Source organism: Macaca mulatta, chromosome 11 (genome assembly GCF_049350105.2).
Source record: "Macaca mulatta isolate MMU2019108-1 chromosome 11, T2T-MMU8v2.0, whole genome shotgun sequence".
NCBI lineage: Eukaryota > Metazoa > Chordata > Mammalia > Primates > Cercopithecidae > Macaca > Macaca mulatta.
Genome location: NC_133416.1, coordinates 24,349,953 through 24,375,551, shown reverse-complemented (window position 1 = coordinate 24,375,551; position 25,599 = coordinate 24,349,953). Strand labels below are relative to the sequence as shown.

The 25,599-nt window shown below is 35.3% G+C and overlaps 1 protein-coding gene across 4 annotated transcripts in view; it reads left to right on the top strand.

Annotated features, from left to right (window-relative positions):
• Window positions 1–3,731: 3,731 nt before the first annotated feature.
• Window positions 3,732–25,599, top strand: part of ABCC9 (ATP binding cassette subfamily C member 9) — a 139,975-nt gene continuing 118,107 nt past the window's right edge. For all 4 annotated transcript variants that reach the window (XM_077953698.1, XM_077953697.1, XM_001098888.5 and 1 more), the window contains exons 1-5: window positions 3,732–3,993; window positions 4,364–4,479; window positions 8,848–9,009; window positions 11,589–11,730; window positions 17,696–17,817. In XM_077953698.1, the coding sequence (XP_077809824.1) occupies window positions 8,868–9,009; window positions 11,589–11,730; window positions 17,696–17,817 (406 nt within the window). In that variant the 5' untranslated portion in view covers window positions 3,732–3,993; window positions 4,364–4,479; window positions 8,848–8,867. The remainder of the gene's footprint in view (window positions 3,994–4,363; window positions 4,480–8,847; window positions 9,010–11,588; window positions 11,731–17,695; window positions 17,818–25,599) is intronic.

The window sequence follows — 25,599 nt, the reverse complement described above, 5'->3', positions numbered from 1 at the left end:
GCACAAGAGAACTCCCTCAGGAGACAGAAATACTTATATCTTTTTGGGATCATGGTTATTTCAAAAGACTTTGGATTTTATATGTATCATGGATACTGTTTATTTTATGAAAATTATACTTACAATGTTGATTTGAAAATATATTGTATATATTTCTGAAAGAAACAATGATTTATCTTCTTGTATTATTTAACACTTCTGGAATTTAGTTTATGAAAAGTAGAGATAAAATCCAAACAGTAGAGATAAAATCCAAAAGTAGAGATAAAATCCAAGCTGTAAGTATTTGAAAAAGGGAAGGAAAAGTACCACTATTTGCAGATGAAATCATATTTCTGGAAAGTCAAGGTAGCAGGGTGAAATAGCTCTAGGATTACTGAGAAGGCTTAATAAAGTGTCTGGATATAAGATAAATATACATTTTTTTGGACAAAATAAATAGTACATCCTTAATAGCAGTACAAAATATTAAAACAAAATTTGAAATTTGTATGATCAATCTTTATAAAATATGCACAGACCTGTATAAATTTAATACTGAGATAAAAGGAAGACAAATAAATGGGAAACTACATTTCTGGGTGAATAGACAAAGCATTAAAAATATGTTCTTTATAAATTACTTCCAGATTTAATGAAATTCCAATAAAATCCCCAAAAGAGAGGAGTTTTGAAAATTTAGAAAAGAGTGAAAAGGGGACTGGCACTATCAGGGTTAAAATATAATTTAATCTCTAATAATCAAATTGGTCTAATCATAGTAATATAATAAAAAATTGAAACACAGATCAATTGAACAGAACAGGTAGCCCAGAAACAGATCTTATTATGAACTAATTATGTGTATATGACAAAGGTGGTATTACACCAAAATGCAGAAGACAAAGATTATTCAGTAAATGGTGCTGTTGTAACAAATAAAGTATTAATGCAGATTTTCATCACCTGGTGTATGTGAAAATAAATTCCAAAATCAAATTTTTACTAAAGCCTTTAAACAAACATAAATGAAGGGAAATATTTATTAACTAAAGCATTGTAATACATTGCAATGGCAACAAGCAGCAAATTTGCTACATAAAATTTCCCTTAGAAGAAAGTTCAATGAAGTGCAATAAACCCTACAGATCTGACTCATCACTAGCTTCTATGTCTAGCACATAGTACGTGCTCTAATAAATCTTTGCAGAACACATGAAAACTTTTTTCTTACTTTTTTGAAATGCAGCAGCACTATCATTTTTAAAAAATATGACAAATTGGGAGAAATGTGTCATATATGAAGCAGGACTAGTACCCTCTTATTAAACATTTGATTAGTATCCTATTATTAAACATTTACACAAATGATAAACTTCATTAAGACCCATGAGATACACAAGTATGTGAACAAACTGCCCCAAAAGAGAGGATACAAAGATTTATCAACATTGGGGAAACGTTGAACGTGAATAACAGAATTGAATATTACCTGTCAAGTTAAATTTTTTTTTTTAAACGGAGTCTCGCTGTCTCCCAGGAGTGCAGTGGCGCCATCTCAGCTCACTGCAAGCTCCGCCTCCCGGGTTCACGCCATTCTCCTGCCTCAGCCTCCCAAGTAGCTGGAGCGACAGCGCCCACCACCACACCTGGCTAATTTTTTGTATTTTTAGTTTCACCGTGTTAGCCAGGATGGTCTCGATCTCCTGACCTCGTGATCCGCCTGCCTCGGCCTCCCAAAGTGCTGGGATTACAGGCGTGAGCCACTGCGTCCGGCCAAAATATTTTTTTTTAAATAAAAAATAGCAATATTCAACACTGGTTTGAGTGTAAGTGTAATTGATCATCTCATACAATTTGTGGAACTTAATACGAACTTTATACAACGGTGATTTTGCATTCTGTATTGACAGCCTTAAAAATATCTACCACTTTTGGTCCTGTAATTATTTTTCAGATAATTTATCTTAAAAAATTACTTGTTAGAAAGAAAAAGAGTTTGTGAAAAAAGGTCATCATATGATCACAGATATTAGTAAAATTGGGCAAATACATGTCAAACAATGGGAAAATGAATTTATGGTATAGCCTTTCAATGGAATATTATATAGCCATTTAAATTATTTTAAAAATTATTCTATATTTATTTAAATTATTTACCTTTATTGTCCCATTAAACAGAAGAGGAAGCTGATACACAGGGGATTTATGCGATTTATTCAGTCACTGAACTAACTAGCAGGATGTGATATCAAGCAGGCTGCCTTCCTAGTCCACACTCTTAATCAATGCACCATACCGCCTGTGTTTGTTAAAACATTACAAAAATGTTTTCAGTAGTTTTATGGGTGTATGTGCACAGGTGTATCTGTGGGGGGCTCCTTGATTTCCTCTGTACACTTTCACATCTTCCAGAGTTTCTACAATAAGCGTGATTTTTAAACATCATTGTAAATGACCTTAATGAATTGTAATAGTCTTTTTAAATCCCCAGGTAAACTTCATTTTGTGTAGTCACACTCAGAGTTTTCATCTTGGGATTATCGGCACCCCCTATTTCCAGTTGTCTCTCCGCGGACGCCCTGGGGAGCCTGTGGCTCCGCGTCCAGCTTGCTCACCCGGTCTCCCTGGGCTCCGTCCATAGTACCAGGATCCTCACTGTTGAAGTGCGCGCTCTAATTTCCCTGCGCCGCTGCAGACAGCTCCCGGGTACAGTTGTCAAGCGTTCAAAGGCCACAGGAACGGAGTCTTCGGACCCTCCCAGGTTTCGGCCCCATGTGGCCTCTCAGATCCCTAGCGGCCGAGGGTTCAAGTCCCAGCCGCTGGCTCAGGCCAGGCACTCACCCGGAAACGCAGCGACTTCCCAAGAGTGGGGCGCCCGCGGAGAAATCCCCTGAGATTGGCAGGGCTGGAGTCGGCCTGCGCCCACTACGTCGCAGAGGCCAGGAGGCCACCGGTGTTTAGAGTTCAGATCTGGGAACCAGCGCCAGCAGCCCGCAGTCCTGCAGCGGCGCCCCTTGAGGACGGCACCCGGAGCCTCGGGGGCAGCAGTCCGCCCGGCTGACTATCCGTTATTAGAATAGGACAGTTCCTGAAAACAACGCTTATCTCAAGCTGACTCAAAACTGGCTCTTGAGAAAATCCAGTGTTAATTAAAGAGAGTTGTCGGGGACAAAATTCACGGCTTGTGTTTTGCGGGGGAGTGGTTGTGGGGTGATCGTAATATAAACACGTTATCTCGAGAGTTAATTACGTCTCTGGTTGGAAACAGGAGAAGAGGGTGACTGTTTGTGCAGTCCATGGGAACCAGCGTCTCACTTTCGGGGACTGTGGGCGAGGGTCGCCATTCGATAGCGCGGCGGCTGGTCCACCAGAGAAACCAAGTTTTCTACGTCGCCGGGGAAAAGTGGAAAATTAGACTTGAACCAGCCTTGCTCCTGTGAGACATTCGTGTATTCATAGCCCAGCAGTGGGTGCCTCTATCTAGAATGAGCCCTTCATTTCCCGGAACCGTTCAGGGGGAAGCAGCGAAACCCCCAAATCCGCTTCCTTACGTGGCTAATAAAAGTGTGCTTACACAGCATGGAAAAACAAAACAAAACAAAACCAAAAAAAAAAAAAAAAAAAAAAAACGAAACAAAGAAACAAGAATACCTTGAGCGTTATGACGTTTGAAAGCCCGACTCCGGAGAATCATGGAATCATATTCCAACTTTCAGTGTCTAATGAAGTTTAGGGGACGCCTATTACTTGGGTTTGTAAAATCGCGGCGTAGCGCGCGCCCCAAGTCAAAGCTGAGCAGAGCAGGGATGGGGAGGGTCTCCGGCCCCAGGCGCTGCGCGCGGGGCTTCTGCCCAGTTTCCTGCCTCACAGTCGCGGTGTCCGCCCCGGCCCAGAGCAGTTTGTGCAATTTGGAAACTCGATAGGAGGCAGCAGCTGGTCTCCCACCACCCTAAAAATAATCCGCTCCGGCGCACTGCGTGCTTCGCCTAGGGGAGGAAAACTGTCATCGGAGTAAGTGAATCCGTGTCTTTTACATGAATGCCATTTAAACATTTTTAGGAATAACTGTAAGCTGTCGATTTTGAGCTAACATTTCTGCTACCCAAAAACGCCCTCGCACTCTCGCACTCTCTCGGCACTTAGCTTTCGCGATCGCTATTTCTAGAATTAAGGGAAGAGGCCCGGCTGGAGAAGTGCAGGAGTGGGGATCAGGTTTCCAGTTTTACTTCAAAACTGCGGGCTCCTACTCAAATCAACTGGAAACAGTGAAAGGAGTTATTATTAGGAGTTATTATTGCCGCCTTTCTTGTATACAATTCTTGTCTTGTTCAAGAATTAGTTTTCTGTCTGCTTAATTTTTGTTGCTCTTTGCTTTTTTTAGGAGTTCTGCGTCCGGGTTTGAAATTTACATCTTAAGACAGTGTAGGAAGTCGGTGTTTTGAAGGTAGTTCAAGTGTACCGGCAGGGATTTGAAGCAGCGTGAAGCTATTGCCCGAGGTATTTATTTTTTACTTTATTTGTTCAGTTTGGGATTTTTTTTTTTTTTTTAAATCCCATTGCAGTATCTGTCTAAGGAATACCTACTGAGTAATTTCAACATTTCTTTTGGTGTGGGATGGGACTTCACAGCCACTGAAGAGTAATTGGGTGGGTTCAGATCAGACACTAAATCAGAAGTCAGTGGTGATTTTTGCAGTGATTTTCCTACTTGGATCTGTCATAGTTATAGCCATGGTAGCTAGCTAACTAGCTATACATTCTCTAATTCTTATTTCATGAACTAGGGACTGAATAGCTTCAAAGAAGTGATTACAGCATTGGTTTTTGCAAGCGATGTCTATCCTGAAAATGCTCTAGATGATGATAAAGCCCTAAGTTCTTTAAAATGCCCTGTTTCTCTTTTATAACATAATTTGGTTAATCTCTAAACGATTAAAGAATGAATCCTTTTATATGTAAGAATGAAAACTTTTATTTAAGTTTAGCATGTTTTCTCTAGGTGTTTCCAGCATTTTAAGCTCTCTGCAATTGCTATTCAACCAGAACTAATGCTTTCAGCTAGGTGAACAGGAAGGACGGCAAGTTTTCACTTGCTTTACTTGTAGTCTATTTCCAAAGGATAGGGCTGGCCAAAATAAATGGTGTATCTTATATGCCTCAACACTTAAATGTGTTTTTAGAATTAAATCAGACAACTACTGTTCCTCTCTTACAGAGGAACCAACAGACTGGATAGGTCAGGTATTACATTCACCAACTAAATCCAAAATGTATATGTCCCAGATGTGTGGAATTTCATATAATGAATTTCAAGGAATAAGAACACTGAGGGTGCGATTCTTGCCATGAAATTGTAAGTTAGATAATTAAGAGTATTTCCATTTTATGTTTTCTGCTCCACAGACATACATTAGAAGCAAAATTTCACTTCGATCTTTGTTTTTAAAGTTTATTCAGTCAAGTTCTCCAACTCTATCAACTCTCATAAGCAACTGAACACATTTCGATGGCTTATGCTTCTGGAAAGGAAAACATTATATCTCCCCATCTGCCCTCCCTTCTCCCTCCTTGATGCTTGGGCCTCCATCAGTGCTCAGCTGAATCTAAACAACTCCAGAAGGGGTGGAGCTGAAGGATGTCAGGTGATGGAGTTTAGCCATCAAGAACAGCGATTTATACGCTTCCCCAAACATTCCCAATTGAACCTGGTGTCTGGGAGGAAAACATTAAATGACAATTGGAAATTTCAGGATTAGAAACGTGGATTGAATAAAATGCCTTTGATAAACATAATAATTATCAATTTATCAGCAATAAGTTTACTGCCTCCCTCTTTTTGTCCATGTTGGGTTGTAATGGAGGATGGCTGTTAGAATGTGCCATACGGACTCTGGATGTTGGATAAGGAGACTACGGGTTAAAGGGAAAGGATAAAGGAGCAGTCAAATGAAAAGGTGAAAGGAGACCTGCGGCAAGGTAATGGACAGGTTCAGAGCTGGCCGGAAATGTGAAGTTAGAGTTTATGGCAGACAGAAAAATCATTCTAAACCGTTTACTTTACCAACTTCAAGTTTACACCTTTGTATGATTATATCATTGCCTATTTTCCTATCTTTTAGATCATATACCCCTACAATATACCCACAGCTACTGAGACTACTATAATCTGATTTATATATTCTAAAACTACAGGCACTGTTTCTGACATGCACCATTGGATTCCTAGTAACTAGCGCGTGGTTAGCATCAGTAAGTGTTTTTACAGTTAATTAGTTAATGGCATACAGTTCCAGATATCTAGTGTATGTCTGAAAATGTTCTTAAATTTTTCAGGTGATTGTACTTTTCTGAGATTTTCTTTCCAGTTACACACAACATTTATCCAAAGGCGATTTAATTGGTAGATTTCAGGATTGATTAAACATCAGGCAAGCAATGCTTATAGCTAATGAAGGGTATGATTTGCAAAGCTGCAGGTTATACTTTAGCATCGACCTCAATGATACTAGTTTATAAATGTGGCCAACTGGAATATTACAATTTTGGATAATGTTATAAAAGTTGCTAAAGTAAACATTATTTTCTAGTTTGTGCAAGGAAAGTTTATATATGTCTTTCAACTAAGAGTAGGCTTTAAGTTTCCTTTTTATCATTTCTACTAAATAAAGGAAGTAGTCTAAAAAATTTCATTACTAGCTATTAGTTTTTAGTTTTGTTTTTGTCTGTCTTTGCCAGAAATATACCTAACATACACCTATAAATTCATAACTTCCATTTTGCTGTTGTTTAAAAACTTCAAGTCCCTTTTATTCTTTTATCCAGATTAAAACCTTAATAGCTTGTAAGAATTTACCAAGTGTATAACTTAACCTTAAGGTTTTAAAAATACAACTTTTTTTAAAAAAAAGATGGAGGACAGACTCAACTAGGGAGCATATCAGTTATTTATTATAAAAAGAGCTTATCAGGAACAACATGTGAGAGGCATTCTGTATAAGTATTTAAGATTGTAAATACACAGACTCTTTAGCTGAGGTATTCATATAATGCTTTATAAAACCTTTGCTTGAAATTTGATTTCTCTAATAATTTACCTACCATTGACAACCTTTTCTGTATAACACTCTGTTTTTCCTAGGAAAAGTATTGTTTGTGACCATTGCTAAATCAATTATCAATGAAAGGAAAGAAAGAAAAGGTACTATGCTAGTTAAGAAAATTTTTGGCCGGGCGCGGTGGCTCAAGCCTGTAATCCCAGCACTTTGGGAGGCCGAGACGGGCGGATCACAAGGTCAGGAGATCGAGACCATCCTCGCTAACACGGTGAAACCCCGTCTCTACTAAAAAATGCAAAAAAACTAGCCGGGCGGGTTGGAGGGCGCCTGTAGTCCCAGCTACTCGGGAGGCTGAGGTAGGAGAATGGCGTAAACCTGGGAGGCGGAGCTTGCAGTGAGCTGAGATCCGGCCACTGCACCCCAGCCTGGGCCACAGAGCAAGACTCCGTCTCAAAAAAAAAAAAAAAAAAAAAAAAAAAAAAAAAGAAAATTTTTGCCAACTTTTAGTAATGCAACTCAGAATACAGTGCGACATAAATATAGAAAGGAAACGAGGTCTAGTGAGGTTAAAATCTTAAATTGCTTCTTGGCTTAAAGAATAGATACGATACTTTCTTTAAAAAGCAGGTTGGAGGTTGTGTAATACAGTGGAAAGAAATAGTTTATAAGTCAGACATTTGGGTGTGGGCTTGGCTGCTCTACTGGTTGGCAAGTTACTGAACTTATCTGGACCTTAGTATCCTCCACTGTAAAAGATGAATAACACCACTAGTGTTACAAGGTTGTTCTGAGGATTTAAGATATGCAAAGTGCCCAGAATTTAAATAAGTAGTAGGTATTATAAAATAAGTTTTCAGAATGTTAAAGCTTTTCCTGGAATCTCACAGCAGTATTTTGATGGAGCAGACCTTTGCTCATCTCCCATCTGTTTTGGCACAGCAATAATAGAGAACCATTTAACATGTAAGTGAGAGCATGTCACTCCTTTGCCCCAAAATCCCCAGTGGCCCACTTCACTAAGAGTAGAAGCCACAATCCTGACAATGACTTACAAAGCACGGTGTGACCTTGTCCTCTGTTTCTGCTCTAAACTCATCTACTTCTACTTATGGAGTACCAATTTCCAATTAAAAGATATTCTACGTTTCAAACTTGAGTAGAGTGTATTTCATGTGAGAATATTCTAACTATAGAATCTGAGTAGTTTCATTGACTTGTCATTTGAGTTAGGTTTAATTCATCTTGAGCATTTGATTTTTAGTATTCTTCAGGGAAAGACCGATTACTCTTAGCCATTACTGCAGGCACACTGTTCTCTGTATATTAGTATTTCCCACAACTAGTGAAATGTTTCAGGAAACTCTGTCACAGTTTACTGAACAACTTTAGTTGTTTATTAGTACATTTTCAGTGAGTATGGGAAAATATTTGAAATTATATCATTTTGACTTTTTAGTCATTGGTTCAATTTTTTTCCTTCTTTTTCTTCATATAGACCATTTTTGTTCTTTGAAAGCATTTTAGTCAGACACTCATTTGAGGTATTACTATAGGTGGATATTAATTATAAACATTTTCCACATGAAAGCATATTTCTCTGGAAGTAAAATCTATAGAAAAGAAGATCTCATAGGACGTATAAGGCCTTTATAAGAAACCTTCAAGTTGCTTTGGCACAGTTTCTTATTTCCTCAGCTATCAAAATAAAAGGGATTGATTGTATGATATGGCCTCCTATTCAAGGCTATAATTTTATGAACATGAGTTTACTAATAAGCGGATTTTTCTTTCTCATTTCTCTCCCTTTTAGAGTAAACCATATAAGAAGAAATGAGCCTTTCATTTTGTGGTAACAACATTTCTTCATATAATATTAATGATGGTGTATTACAAAATTCCTGCTTTGTGGATGCCCTCAACCTGGTCCCACATGTCTTTCTGTTGTTTATCACTTTTCCAATATTGTTTATTGGTAAGTAATCTAATGTCCTATGTTATACCACGTGATGTTTATATATCTCACTAATGGCTGAGATTTGGGATAATGTTGACTTAATTTCTCTAACATGGAAGCTGATGGCTGTGAGAAATGAACAAGCAAGTATTTTGTGTTTTTCAAACATAAATTTTTGACAGGTGATCTTCCATAGGTGAAATTGAGGTCACATGCTTGCTTAGGAATGGCCTTCAGGTAGCAGCAGCAGTTTTTTAAAAAGAAGGAGAGAGAAATATATGAGATAGATCTACAGCATTTGTTGAGCACTTACTTTGGGTTAGGTCAAGGGAATGGAAAATGAATAAAAGAGTACTTGCCTTCAGGGAATAGTCCAGTGGGGCAGATGTGTTAAAGTCATGAGAAATGACTATGCCACATTGTAAGTCTGTTTACAAGTACAGGAACAAATTAACCTGCTGAAACAACTCACTCTTTGGAGGTGATGGGGAAGATAGTGAGTGACACGTTTGGGGAATTGGAAGATGCCAAGCATGCAAGTTACAGTGGCAGTGATGAGGTTGTGTTTTATGTAGAAAGAGGACATTCACAAAGTATTTGGAAAGAAGTTAATAATACAGTTTTGTCTTATTTTACAGTTTACATATGTACAAAATCTGATAATTAAGGGCAATTATGAATAATTTGTATAACTTACCCAAACAGACCCTTTAACTTTTTAAAAATTATGAAGTATTTTGATACATAAAATGATGGAGATTAATAGAATAAAAATCCTTTGAGCCTACCAATGCTCACCTAAAGAATATAGAAGTAAGAATGAAAGGGCCTGTCTCTGCACACCATTTTCTGGTCTTGTTACTCTTTCCATATCCTATGTTCCTATCTTTTCACAGAGGCAACCACTATTTTGAGTTAATTGTGCTTAATTTTTTCATGCATGATATTTTAAGTGAAAAAGTTTTCAGATGCATTTTCTTAAGAAAACTAGCAAATTTTAATGATCTGCTTTAAGGGAATGTTTGAAAATCATTCATATGCTTTTATTTATTCATTTAACAAATATCAATGGAGAGGATACTACGTGCTTGGCATTATTCTAAGAGGGATTAAATAACTCATCATATGATATATACACAGGACAACATAACTCTTGGTACATAGTTACATTAAACAAATGTACAGATGCTAAATATATTGAGACCAGAGTGGCCATATGTAGAAACATCAGTTGTTGTTTATGTAGTATTATTTGTAGGTCATGAAGAATGCCCTTTGTCCAAAAGTAGAAAAATGGATTTTTTAACTGTAATTCCACAATTAATAATTCCCCAATTATTGACATCTGGTTAACTTTTTGAGAGCAAGAACAGTGACATTCCATTGTGTATCCCTAGCATCCAGCACAGGGGCTGGCACCAGTGTATTTGAATAGAATAGAATTGGAGGGGACATTGTTAAAGGGAAATAGAAAAAATTCAGACTTTTTATTTATGACATTGGCTACTTGAATTAGTGAGGGATCACAAATCAATCTTAAAAAACTATCAGGTACTAGGAAAATCATAAGGTTGCAAAAAAAAGACATAGAACTTGCCTATGGGAGTTTACAGCATAAGTTCTAGTAGAATATATTAAATATAACTAACCTTCCATTGATGAATAAATTGAAAACAACTAAGACATGAATATTCATTTCAAATCAAAGGGGCATCTGTTGCCTCTACAGAAATTCTTTCCTGCAATATTTCAAGCACAAACCCCCATTCATTCTTGAAGTAGGTGGGGCTTTTTTTCTATAGTCAAAAAATGAGAAAAAAGGGGACAAAAGGAGACAAAAGTGGGGCCCCCTAGTACACCACATATGAACTAGTATTACTCTACATAGTAACTAAACTATAGAGTAGTTTAGGGAGGAAACCATCAGAATTTTACTAACATATAATCTTGAATTGTTTTCTTCAGTAGCAAGCTAAGGGTGGACCTATAATGGTTTTGAGCCTGCTTAAAAGCTCACCATCAAGAACTTTAGCTTTCTTTGAGAAAAGTATCAGTACCGATTGTTGAATAACAGTGCCTGCCTAGTCATACATAACAATTTTTCTCATATGATGTGCATATGATTAAGAGTTGACTCAACTAATGAGTCCCATATTTTGTAACCAAATATGTCTTTCCTTGATTTGTCCTCTTGTAGATTTCATGTCTTCAAAGATTTTCTACAGTAAATTTCATGTATTATCATCAAGTTATTTCCTTTTGAATTAATCAGAAAGCTGTCAGGAAGAGCTTCCGATCAGCATGAGGTAGAACCATGTTGTCATCCAGAGTTGGTATTATTCCTGAGTAATGCCACAAATGTTGATGTGTTAGCCTCGGTAGTCTTGTAAAGGTTAATTGTAAATTTTATTAACAACAAAAATAGACTAGGATTTCCTTTGCTACTCTAGAAAGTATTAAGGTTTCAGGACCTCCCCTTAAAGCTTACCATAATTTAAATTATTTTTATTACAGTGGAGCCTTTGGTTTATGTCTTTTTTTTTTTTTTTTTTTTTTTTTTTTTTTTTTTTTTTTTTTTACTTTTCTCTTTTTTCCAGGGTGGGGGAGCCAAAGCTCAAAAGTACAAATTCACCACAACACATGGCTTCATTTTCCGGGACATAACCTGAGATGGATTCTTACATTCGCTCTCCTGTTTGTGCATGTCTGTGAAATAGCAGAAGGCATTGTTTCAGACTCGTAAGTGATCTAACTTTAATAATACCACTGCAATATACCAGCGGGTATATTGATTACACAAGTTCACGTCTTTGTAACTTGTGCTCATACATATGCTTTATACTTTTTGCTCTCTGATCCCTGTAGCTCTTGCAGGAAGTTCTTATGTCTTTTTGAACTTTTTAATGTTAAAAACAGGTATAAATGGAAAGATTGTCTGCATTTACACATAGGTCTAATAGCTATATACTTATGTTAATATATTAATTATTTCTCAGATGTTTCCATTTATTTTTTAAAGAAGCAAAAATAGATGAGTCAGGATGAATGAGTCTGAGAATCAGTGAGGATAGAGCCATAAATTGATGCAAAGCGCAAACTGTTTTAAAATCAAGATTTGTAATAAAATCCACTTTTTAAACTTTTAAGTTCAGGGGTACAAGTGCATGTTTATTATACAGGTAAACTTGCATCACAGAGGTTTGTTGTACAGATTATTTCATCACCCAGGTATTAATCCTAGTACCCATTAGTTCTTTTTCCTGATCCTCTCCGTCCTCCCACCCTCCACTCTCTGAAAAGCCCCAGTGTGTGTTGTTTCCCTGTGTCCATATGTTCTCATCGTTTAGCTCCCACTTATAAGTGAGAACATGTGGTATTTGGTTTTCTGTTCAAGTGTTAGTTTGCTAAGAATAATGGCCTCCAGCTCCATCCATGTCCCTGCAAAGGATATGATGTTGTCGATTTTTTCTGGCTGCATAGTATTCCATAGTGTATACGTACCACATTTTCTTTATCCAGTCTATCACTGATGGACTTTTAGGTTGATTCCATGCCTTTACTATTGTGAATAGTGCTGCAATGAACATGTGCATGCATGTATGTGTCTTTATAATAGAATGATTTATATTTCCATTACCCAATAATGGGATTGCTGGGTCAAATGGTATTTCTGTTTTTTGGTCTTTGAGGGATCACCACACTGTCTTCTACAATGGCTAACCTAATTTACATTCCAACAAACAGTGTATAAGAATTCCATTTTCTCCACAACCTCACCAACATCGGTTATTTTTTGACTTCTTAATTGTAGCCATTTGACTGGTGTGAGATGGTATCTCATTGTGGTTTTTATTTGCATTTCTCTAATGATCAAGGATGTTGAGCTTTGTTTTCATATGATTGTTGGCCACGCATGCGTCTTCTTTTGAAAAGTGTCTGTTCATGTCCTTTGCCCACTTTTTTATGTTGTTGTTTGTTTTTTTCTTGTAAATTTGTTTATTTCCTTATAGATGCTGGATATTACATCTTTGTTGGATGCATAGTTTGCAAAAAATTTCTCCCATTTGTCTTTTTACTCTGTTGATAGTTTCTTTTGCTGTGCAGGAGCTCTTTAGTTTAATTAGATCCCATTTGTCAATTTTTGCTTTTGTTGCAATTGTTTTTGGCATTTTTGTCATGGAATCTTTGCTCATACCTATGTCCTGAATGGTATTGCCTAGGTTGTCTTCCAGGGTTTTATAGTTTTGAAAATCCATATTTTTAAAGGAATTTTGTTATTTTTATAAAATAAGATGTTTGTATTAGGCAGTTAAAATATAATGAATTATATTTATAAACTTGAACATAATCTGGTGAAAATATTTTTCTTATATAGTAACAAAATAAACTCAAGTATAGGAAATTTTTGATTATGAAATTATGCTAAATGGTGTGCCTTTCATTGAGGAATTAATATTAGAAGGCCTTTAAATTTTTTGATAGGAAAGTCTAAAATTTATTTTCTTCTTATCGAACTGGAACCTCTCTGACATCTGTTTACGCTTTCTGTTGCAATTAACAAGGAATGAAACTCCTAAGCTTTTGTCATGGAACCAACTATTTTGTAATGTTTTATGAGGGTTTTTTGCAGATATGTGCAGGTCTTAATTTCTGATAAAAAGAAAAATTAGAGACTCTAATAGATGCATTTAGAAGCTTATTGGATATTATCTTATTGGTAACTGTTTAAAATTCTGGTATATTTATACTAGCATAGCCAATTCTAGGCTTAATTTTTTAATTTCTTTAGCATTTAGGTTACTGTATCTGTTTATATGTGTGTGTATAAAGTAGAAGATAGATCATCCAATTTTTTTGAAACTTGACATCATGTGGACAAGGAAAACTCCTCTGGTTGATTCAGTCAGGTCCTCAGAAAACACAGACTGAACGAATAATAATAATGATATATCCTAATGATAGAAACTTGTTTGTAATGGTCATGATAAAAGAGATCCTAAAAACAGGTAAAAATATACCTTTGATTCTGTATTATGCTCTTCTACTATTTAGGTATAGACTTATCCTTACCCTTTATATCCAGGCCTTTTGAAATGTCATCTTCTAGTTACATCTAAATCCAAACATTTAGTTTTGCTTTTTCTCTTGCCCCATCTTATTCAGGAAACTGCTTCTGTAAGAATCCTCGTGGTTATTAATGACAACTAATGGAGACTCTTTTGTCTTTATCGTAATTATTACTTAGGACACTGCTGATCATTCCATCTTTCTTTTTTTAAGTAAAACCCTTATGAATTATTTACTTAATATATGACAAATGCTCATTACAATTAGAAAAACAATGCAAAAGGCTTTCCTAATAGAATATTTGATTTTGTTTTTTAGTAATACAAACATTTAAAGCTAGTAATTTTTCTTTTGGAACATCCTTTATTCTGCATGGGCTTTTGTTCTCCTTTATATTTCTACCTTTGATTGCAGTTTAGATACTCTCCTAGGTTTAGGAATCCTTTTCAGATTGCTCTTTTGCTTAATTTGATTGGTTTATTATTAAAGCATGTAGTTTGTAAAATGATTACTCTCTGCAGTTTATTAACATTTTTATTATAGTCAAATACTTGATTATTTTATAAATACTTAGCGAGTATTAGAAAGTAATATATACACTTTGTAGGAGACACAATTTTATTGCGCTTACTGATTGTATTACCGAAGTTCTGTATGTTGCTTGGTTTTGTACTATTTAATCTGTCAAATTCTAAAAGCAGTGTTTTAAAATCTTCATTACTGTGTTTTTATTAGGTTTTTATTTTTATCGTTTTCTCTCTTTTGAAGTGATTTATTTGACCTTCGCAATATAATACTTAAAAAATTTATTTCCAACATTCTGACTAAAGATTTTCTGCTGTAATGGGACATATGCGCTCCTACCAAGCCATCGAGGTCTGCAACTCATACTCTGAAAAGAACATAGCTGAAGGGAAAAAAATAGCATTGGAGTACCATTCAAAACCTGTGCAGCTTTGTAAACAGAAACTAACAAAATAACAGCAGTCTTATAAAAATACTAGCATGGTTAAAAGACATGTTAAATCCCTAATAAAGGTGTGCCACAATAAGTACAAAACTTTATTGTAGCTGCTGTTATCTTTATTAATTCTTTGTTATTGTTTCCCTTAATAATGGTTTGTCATTCTTTTTCTAAAATCTTAAGTTGACTTTTTAATTTATTTATTATAATTATTTCTTATTGAACCTGTTTAAGGTTATAAACTTTCTTATGAGTATGGTTGTGACCACATTTTACAGGATTGGATAGGGAGTGTTCTCACTTTAAAATTTCCTAAATAATATTAGTAAGTGAATTTTGGTTTCCTTCCTCCCTCTTCTCTTCTCTTCTCTTCTTTTTCTTTTCTTCTTTTCTTTTCTTTCTTCCTTCCTTCCTTCCTTCCCTCCATCCTTCCTTCCTTCCTTTCTCCCTCCCCTCACCTCCCCTCCCTTCTCCTCTCCTCTCCTTTCCTCTTTTTTTGAGACAGAGTCTTGCTCTGTTGCCCAGGCTGGAGTGCAGCCGTGTGATCTTGGTTCACTGCCAAGTCTGCCTCCCGTCCAAGCAATCCTCCTGCCTCAGCCCCCCGAGTAGCTGGGGTCACAGGCATGCGGCACCACACACGGCTCATTTTTGTATGTTTAATAGAGATAGAGTTTTACCATGTTGCCCAGGTTGGTCTCAAACTCCTGGCCTCAAGTGATCGCCCGCCTCAGCCTTGCTAAGTGTGGGGATTACAGGCGTAAACCACCACGTTCAGCTGGATTCTTTCTTTGATTCAATAGTCAGAGAATATTAGAAGCATTTCCTAATTTCTGTGCTGATAAAATAGTTATCTTTTTTTTCCTCTGATGATTTTGATCTATTTACGGGAGATGGTAGGTGGTTTTTAAGTGCTACCCTACTACTCTCACATTTTTATTACCATGTCTATATTAATGATTCCAAATTATATCACTGACCATGTTCCAAATCTCTACAGACACTTACAATTCCATTTTCCTCCTTATTAGACACCTTCACAATCCATAAGTGTCTAGTGAAACTTGTTAGTTCCTCTTTCCAATCTGCTCATCCTCTTAAAATCTTATTTGGTCACACAGCCATCCACACGGACACCCTAGGAATTATCTTCTACTTCTCTACTGCCATCACCCTCATACCCTAATGCTGGTAAACTCCTGCCTATTTTAACAATCAATCATTTTCCAAATGTATTATTTCCTCCGTGTTACTGCTGCCAAAGCTGAAGTCAAACCTTTATCATCTGTCACACGACTTTATACCCATAGCTTCCTAACTGTTTTTCTTTCTTCCATTTCACTCCCTCCACTACAAACTCATGTATTACCAACCAACTTTCTTATCCACATGATTGCTAGAGTTATCCATTTAAAAAATCTGATTATACCACTTACCATTCAAGTGTTTCAGTTTTCCGTGGGTTGAGATGCCAGCCTCTTACCATGGCATACAAAGCCTTCCATGATGCATTCTATCTTAAACGTTCCGTTTCAAGAATATTGAAATACTTGGAATTTTGAACATGTTGAATTGTTTCATGCTTCTGTGTACTTGCCCATTCTGTTCCTTTTTTGAAATGACCCTTTTCCTGACCAGTGGATTCTTTTTCCTATTTCAGTTCCCATTGTCAACCATGCCTCTCCTGGAATGACCTTCTCAGTGTTCTCCTTTCCCCCAGAGAAAGTGGTATAGTCACTTTCTTCTCTATACCATCTATGTACTAATATCTTCAAGTAATTTGAGGAAAAGCAAAATGTTTCACTCTGTGGCATTATTAATGCCAGTGGAGTTGAGGGCTGTCCACTATACTCATCTGGTCTGGAACCGCCGGTTCGCCTGGTGATCTCTGTTGCCTTCAGAGTGAAGTCTATTCTCCTTGCAGTCATGCTGAATTGCTTGCAATACCCTTGAACACACTGGCCCCTCTGCCTAGAACTGTCTTCCTCTCTTCTTCCTCTGAGTAGCCATTCCTCATTCTGAAAGTGTCAGTTTGGAAGTCACTTCCTTCTCAAAGCTTTCTCTGTCCCAGATGTGCAATCTGTGTTTTCACACTGTCCCTTCAGCTGTGTTGTAATTTCCTATTTGCTATTGGTATCCTCAATATACTAGATTTTTTCTTTGACTACAGATGTTACATTTTGTTTTCTTCATTGTTGCATCCAAGAACCTAATACAGTATCTGGACCAGCAATCACAGATGCATTGACTGAATTAATGAGAATGGAGAAATCACTGAAGACTATTAAGTTGGGAGTGCTGTCAAAGGAACAAACACACTTTTCACCCACATTAGAGCTCGGATTGAGTTAACTGTTTTCACTTGCTTTAGTTGTTAAATTATTTCAGCAGCTCTGCCCTACAGTATAGGAGTAGCTATACATTTGCTTTTGTTGTAAGCATTTTAAGGTATAGTTTGGTTGTTTACTTGACCCTTCATGTTAAGATAAATCCTTTCCGCAGAACTATGTCTTTCAATATATTCTTCCCTTATGTATTATCTTGGAAACTACTATTGCATTCTGTATTTTAAACATCTTATTGCCAAGAGAGAGTTCTTATGAAAAAATTGGGAAAAAATGGGAAGTTATTTGGAACCATCAGCTTTAGGCATTGACTTTGTACTGTTCTTTGTAGGCGACGGGAATCAAGGCACCTCCACCTCTTTATGCCGGCCGTGATGGGATTCGTTGCCACTACAACATCAATAGTGTATTATCATAATATCGAAACATCAAATTTTCCTAAATTACTTTTAGGTAAGTATGATCACTTTTGTTGTTTCTCGTTAAAGAGCTATTGTTTTTTTTCCCCCAAAGGTTGTTTTTCTTTTTCCTCAGAGTAAATACTATCAGAGCGTGTGGGGAGTAGAAAGTATGGGAAAACCACAGTGATTAATTCTCCTGTAGCTGCCCAGTAAATGTGGGGTTGAAGATAAGCTGAGTTGCTCTAGGCTGTGAAAATTCCATACCCCCAGGTCATTTCTTCTGCAATAAACACTCTCTGTGGTGTGTCTGTATGTAGCGGGGGAGGAAAGTGGAGGGAATGTGCTGGCCTTCTGGCTTGCAGAAGTTGTATTTTAAGAATCAGAGCTCTTGTGAGGAGCTGCTGCACCATGCTGCCCTGTGAACAAGTCATCTCCTCTAGTTCCGGGTGTTTCTGCCTCTGGCTTGGAGTCCAAGGATATTTTCCCAATGTCCTTTCGCTGATGCTGTGGGAATGCCACATTTTCCTAAAATTACTATGTAGCAGACTATGTGTCATAGCATAATGAAGAGTATGCTGTCCTGAGGAGCAGCTGCCTTTAAATCATAGCCTTTCACACCTGCATTGTGACTACAATTGTTTTATTTGCCTCTCTTGCCTCCTTGTTCTGTGGAAATCAAAGGCTATCTAAAATATTCCTAATTTTATTTTTGCCTTGGGTCAAAATTATGTAACTCACCTATATTAGTTATGTTCAATACTCTGACCCGTCACTGTATTCCTTGGAGTATACTTTCTTTCTTAAAGAGATAAAGGTATGGAACAAGGATCATAGATGGGCTATGAACCTCCTGAAATTGTAGTTTGAATCATGTGTCTGTGTGAATGATGCTTACTGTTTCTCATTTTATTTGGTTGTTGTATAATGAAAATGATGTTGACTAATGATATAGAAATTAGGAGAAGAAATAATGAAAACACATACACAGTATTTTATTCATTCATCCTGAGTACACTAAAATTGAAAATGGATGCATGAAAAATGCTGATTGTTCTATGTTGTGTCACATTATATGATTGTTAAAGGCAATCTAATAAAAAAGGTACAGAGGGTTACATGTTAATTTAAAAGGCTGCCAAATTTTGAATTATCTTAATAGAAAGGTCTTTTGTACAAAATGGGAGGCAGACACTATTGCAGAAGTCTGAAAATGCCAAACAAAAAGAAAAAAAGAAATTTCCAACAGGGAGCTGCAAAAAATATATAAAACTGAGAATTTAATAAGCTAAATATACATTTTTGAAAAGTTGATGGTAATAAAAAATGTTATAACTAGAAAGGAATTTAGGTATTAATAATGTTTTGAAGGAAATGCAATCGGAAGAGGCCTATTATTGTTATGTAGGTGCAAGACAGCACAATTTGATCATATTGCTGGAAGGACATGGGGATAAAGTATAATATTTCTTGTTATTTTAACAGAGAAAAATTTGAACCTAGGAAAGTTTCTGATTTTAAGACCACGAAGCTAGTAATTTTGTCTCAACATTTCATTATGAAAATCACCAAATGTACAGAAAGTTGAAAGAATCATGTGAATTCCCACTTACCCAACATATGAATTCTTCAAATTACATTTGTTCTCTTTGTTTTATCACATATCTACATCTTTTCGTCCTTCTATTCATACCTCTCTCCATCTTAGTTTTGATGCATTTTAAGGTAAGTTGTAGACATCAGTATACATTACCACTTAATGCTTCATTCATATCTTTTTGTGAGACAAAATTCATATACATGAAACACAGCGATCTTAATTTGCTAAATGCATGTACCTATATAACCCTACCATGACATAACTATCATCCATGCAAATTTTCTTATACTCAATTTCACCTTTACAGAGGCAATATCTGTTCTGATTTTTACTCCCACCATGGATTAGGTTTGCCTGTTCTAAAACTTCATGTAAATTGAATGACACAGTATAGATTTTTAAGTAAGGCTTCTTTTTCTAAGCATGATTTTTTGATGCTCATCAGTGATGTAGCATAGATCAATATTTTGTTCTTATAATTGCTGTATTTCATTGTATAACTATATCATCATAGTTTTTCAATCACTTGTTAATAGACATCTGTACTATTTCCAGGTTTTAGCCATCATGAGAATAAAAGCTGCTATCAACATTCTTAACAAGTATTTTGTGGCTATATGCATTTGTTTCTCTTAGGTAAATACCTAAGAATGAAATCTCTGGGTCATAGGATAAGTGGGTAAATGTTCATATTTTAAGAAACTGACATCTTTTCCCAAAATGGTTGTATTGTTTTTTTATACTCACTAACAAGGTGTAGGAGTTCCAGTTCCACATGTTCATCATTTGGTGATCTTGGTCTTTCTAATTTAGTCATGCTAGTGGGTGTTTACTGGTAACACATTGTGGTTTTAATTTGCATTTATCTGATGGCTAATTATGTTGAACACTTTTTGATGAGTTTATTGGCCATTTTTTATCTTTGGGATGTGGCTATTCATATCTTTTGCCCATGTTTCATTGGGTTGCACTTTTATTATTGAGTTGTAGGAATATTTTGCACATACTATATATTAGTATGTCATCAGTTACATGTTTTGAGAATGTTTTCCTTCTAGTCTGTGGCATACATATTCATTTATTTAATAGGGTCTTTTAATGAGCAGAAGATTTTTAACTTTGATACAGTATAATTTATCATTTCTTCTAGTCCTTAGCTACTGCTTTCTGTGTCTTAAGACATCTTTGTCTTGCCTCTAAATATGTTTTCCTCCTATTCTCCTGTTTGCTTTTAGATGTTTTATAGTTTCCATTTTTATTTTTAGGACTATGATTCATTTTAAATTAATTGTGTATATGGTTTAAGGTAGGTGTCAAAGGTCTTTTGTTTTTCCAAGTGATTATCAATGTGTTCCAGCACCATTTGTGGATAGACTTTCCGTTTCTCACAAGATTGCATTGGCACTTCTGTAAAAGAAAATTAAATCAAATGACTGTTCAATCTATTTTGGCTCTTTTTACTGTTTCTTTGATGTATTCATAGATTTTTATGCCACTAACATTTTCTCTTGCTTTGGAGTTCTTGAAGTCATAAATTATAAGTCACACAGCATTTTCTTTGCTTTTCTCCAAAGTTTGCTTTGGCTATTCTAGTTCTTTTGGGTTTCTATATACAGTTTAGAATCAGGTTTACAATTTCTCCAAAAAAAAAAAAAGCATGATGGGACCATTATGGGGATTGCATCGAATTTATAAAACAATTCGGGAGATAATTGGCATCTTCACACTATTGGGTTTCACAATGCATTCTTCATTTATTTAGGTCTTTTGTTTCCCTTTGCAATGTTTTGTAGTTTTCAGTGTAGAGGTCTTTCATGTTTTGTTAACTTTATTTCAAGTATTTTTCTTTGTTTTCCTTCTTTTATTGCATGTGAAATTTATTTCATATTTCATTTTTCAATTGTTTCTTCCATTATGTGAAATGCAATTAAATATTGAGTAAAACAACTCTATAGGATGCAAATAACTCTATAGGAAAAAACTAATAATCCAATAAAAAAGGGGCAAAAGATCTGAATAGACATTTGTCAAAAGAAGACATACAGATGGCATTGTTAAAATGCCCTTACTACTCAAAGCAATTTACAGATTTAATGCAATCCCTGTCAAAATACCAACATTTTTCACAGAAATAGAAAAAACAATTCTAAAATTTATAGACAGCCACAAAAGACCTAGAATAGTCAAAGCTATCCTAAGCAAATAGTACAAAAATGGAGGAATCACATTAACTGATTTCATACTGCAGAGAAGTAGTAATCAAAATGGCATCGTACTGGCATAAAAACAGATATAGAGGAATGGAACAGAATATAGAATCCAGAGATAAATCCATACATCTATCGTGAAGTTATTTTTTAAAAAGCGCTAAGAACATACACTGGAGAAAGGACAGTCGCTTCAGTAAATGGTTCTGGGAAAACTGGATATCTATATGCAGAAGAACAAAACTAGACCCTTGTCTCTCACCACGTACAAAAACAAAATCAAAATAGATTAAAGACTTAAATCTAAAACCTCAAACTCTGAAACTACTACAAGAAAATATTAGGAAACTCTCCAGGACATTGGACTGGGCAAAGATTTCTTGAGCAATACCCCTCAAGCACAGTCAACCAGAGCAATAATGAACAAATGGGATCACATCAAGTTAAAAAGCTTCTGCACAGCAAAGGGAAAAGTCAACAAAGTGAAGAGACAATCTGCAGAATGGGAGAAAATATTTGCAAACTGCCTGTCTGACAAGGGATTAAAGAACAGAATATATAAGGAGCTCAAACAACTCTATAGGAACAAAAACTAACAATCCAATAAAAAATGGGCAAAATATCCAGATATTTGTCAAAAGAAGACATACAAATGGCAAACAGGTATATGAAAAGGTACTCAATATCACTGACAATTGGAGAAATGTATATCAAAACTACAATGAAATATCATCTCACTCCAGTTAAAATGGCTTGTATACAAAAGTCAGGCAATAAGTAATGCTGGCAAGAATGAGGAGAAAAGGAAACCCTGGTACACTATTGGTGAAAACGTAAATTAGTACAACCACCATGAAGAACAGTTTGGAGTTTCCTTAAAAAACAAAAAGTTGAGCCACCATACAATTCAGCAACCCCACTCCTAGGTACATACCCAAAAGAAAGGAAATCAGTATACTGAATAGATATCTGCACTCCCATGTTTATTGCAACACTGTTCACAATAGCTAAGATTTTGAAGCAACCTAAGTGTCCATAAACAGACGGATGGATAAAGAAACTGTGATACATATACCACAATGGAGTACTATTTAGCCATAAAATAAGAATAAGATCCTGTCATTTGTAACCACATGGATGGAACTTGAGGTCATTGTTTAAGTGAAATAAGACAGGCACAGAAAGACAGACGTCTCATATTTTCACTTATTTGTGGGAGCAAAAAAATCAAAATAATTGAACTCATGGGGACTGAGAGTAGGAAGATGGATACCAGAGACTGGGAAGGGTAGTGGGGTGCTGGGAGAGGCAAATGGGGATGTTTAATGGAGACAAAAATTAGGAAGAATGAATAAGACCTAGTATTTGATAGCACAACCAGGTGACTACAGTCAATAAAAATTTGGTTGTACATTTAAAAAAGAACTAAAAGGGTACAATTGGATTATTTTTAACAGAAAAGATAAATGCTTGAGATGATCAATGCCATATTTACTCTGATGGGATTATTACTCATTGCATACCTGTATCAAAACATTTCATGTAACCCATAAATATATACCTACAGATAAAAAATAAAATAAGATAAAATGATTTTCTATATTGACTTTGTGTCTTGCGGTGTTAAAAATTCACTTATTACTTTTAGTTATTGCTTTGTACATTCCCTAAAATTTTCTATATAAACAAACATGCCATCTGCAAATAGAGATACCTATTTTTTTCCAACCTTCTTTATGCCTTCTTTTTTCTTTTTTCTTTTTTTTCTTGTCATATTGCTGTAGCTAAGATGTCCAGTAAAATGCCAAATAGACATAAGACTGAAATCCTGTCTGGTTCCTGATTTTAGGGGAAAATGGTCGGTCTTTCATAGTTAATTGTAATGTTAGTTATAGGTTTTTCATAGTGAACCTTTATTTGCCTAGTACGTTTTCTTTTATTTAAAGCTTACTCAGGGTGTGATTAAAGTCTTGAATGGGTGTTGAATTTTATTAAAGTTTTGTTCCTATATCCATTAGGAAAATTGTATTTCTGTTAGTGTGCTAAATTGTACTGATCTATTTTTCAAATAAAGTAACAATGCATTTCTGAGAAGAACCACATGTAGTCATAATATATTATGCCAACTTGGTATCACTATATTTTATTTTTTAAGGCTTTTTACATCTATGCAATGAAGAATATTCATCTGTTATTTTCTTGTAATTCCTTTTTTCAGGCTTATACATGCTGCATTAAACTGCCTTCATAAAATGAGTTGGAAAGTGTTCTCTATTTTTCTGAAAGACTTTTTATAAGGTTAATTTTATCTCTTTCTTAAATGTTGAATAGAAATCACTAGTGAAGTCGTCTGGACCTGGAATTTGGACTAAGGGAGGATTTAAAATTATAAATTTATTTCTCTATTAGACAGAGTGTTGTATCTAATACTTTTTTATATCTAGTAAAATTTCAAGTCTAAATTTTATTGTAATTTAGTAAATATGTTGTCTAATTTCCTTAGTGACTATATGGACTTTTCAGAGTATCTACTTCTTTTTATGTTAGTTTTCATAAGGTACATTTTAAAGTAATTTTCCATTTCATGTAAGTTTTTGGATCATTGTCATAATGTTATTCATGATATTTCCTGATTCTCCTTTTAAAGTATGTAGGGTATGTAGGGATAGTGCCTCTTTCATTCCTAGTATTGGTTTTTGTGTTCTTCTTTTCTTGAACTGTCTAGCTAGGGACTTATCAATTGTATTAGTCTTTTCAAAGAATGACAATATTGAGTTTGTTCATTTTATCAATTGTTCATTTTTCTATTTTATTGCTTTCTATTCATCTCTATTGTTTTCATCTTTTTTTGGTCCTTTTTTTCTTTCCTGAGCTTCTAAGGTCGACATGCAGTTTCAAACCTTATATTGTAAAATGAATATGTAAAGCTATAAATTTTCCTCTGAGTCTTATTTTAGTTGTACTTCTTGAATTTTAAATATGTAGTATTTTTATTATAATGTATTTTAATATTATATGACTTCTTTAGTGATTTCTTCTTTAATATGTGCATTATTAGTAATGTGTTGTTTAATTTCCAAATATTTAGAAACTTTTAGATATCTTACTGTGTGAAAAGATCAAAGGTTACTTCGTTATCTCTGTGCCTGATGTTCCTGCCATTTATGACTCTGTTGCCTTGAGTGTGAGTAGGACCTGTGCCTGGGTTCTAGCCAATAGCGTATGGCATGGAGGAAGGTCTCAAATCAGTAGAGTCTTTACTGAGCCAGCAGACCCAGTCAATACCTAGAACCTGGTGAGAACCTGGGGCAGAGAACCCAGCCTCGTGAGAGCCTGGAATAGAGAACTCAATTGACCCTGACTCAAAGTCCTGAATCCTAGAAACTGTGAGATAATAAATGTGTGCAGTTTTAAGCTGCTCAGTTTGTTATAATTTGTTAAGTAGCAATAAAAAATCAATAGTCTGACTGTTCTTGATTTTTTAAATTTAATTTTATTGTGGTCAGAAAATATACTCTATATGATTTCTGTTATTTCAAGTTCATTTCTCTTTGTTTTCTGACTAAACATATAACTTATACCAGTACCATATTCAGTTAATAAGTAGGTACAATCTGAAGATGTTAGAAGTATTTTTAGAGTACCAAATCTCAAACAGTTTTATAAATATCAAATAGTATGAGGTGTTTGATAGTGTTCTAATACATCTTCTAAATCTTCGTTGGTCATATGCCTATTTTTAAATGTGTCTTTCTAAAATCTGGACCCTTTTATTATTATTAAAAGTCTCTTTTATTTCCGATAATAATTGTCTTGAAGTCGGCTTTGTTTTATATTAATATAGCCACTCCAAGTTTCTTATGCTTAATTGCTTTTATTGTATATCTTTCCCATCTACTTATTTTTAATCTACTCTTTTTAATACTTAAGGTGAATCTCTTTAGATAGCACATAATTTGGTCTTTTTTTTTTAATGAATCTATTCTGAATCTACATTTAAGCTAAAAGAAGATATACATCGAGTTCATAT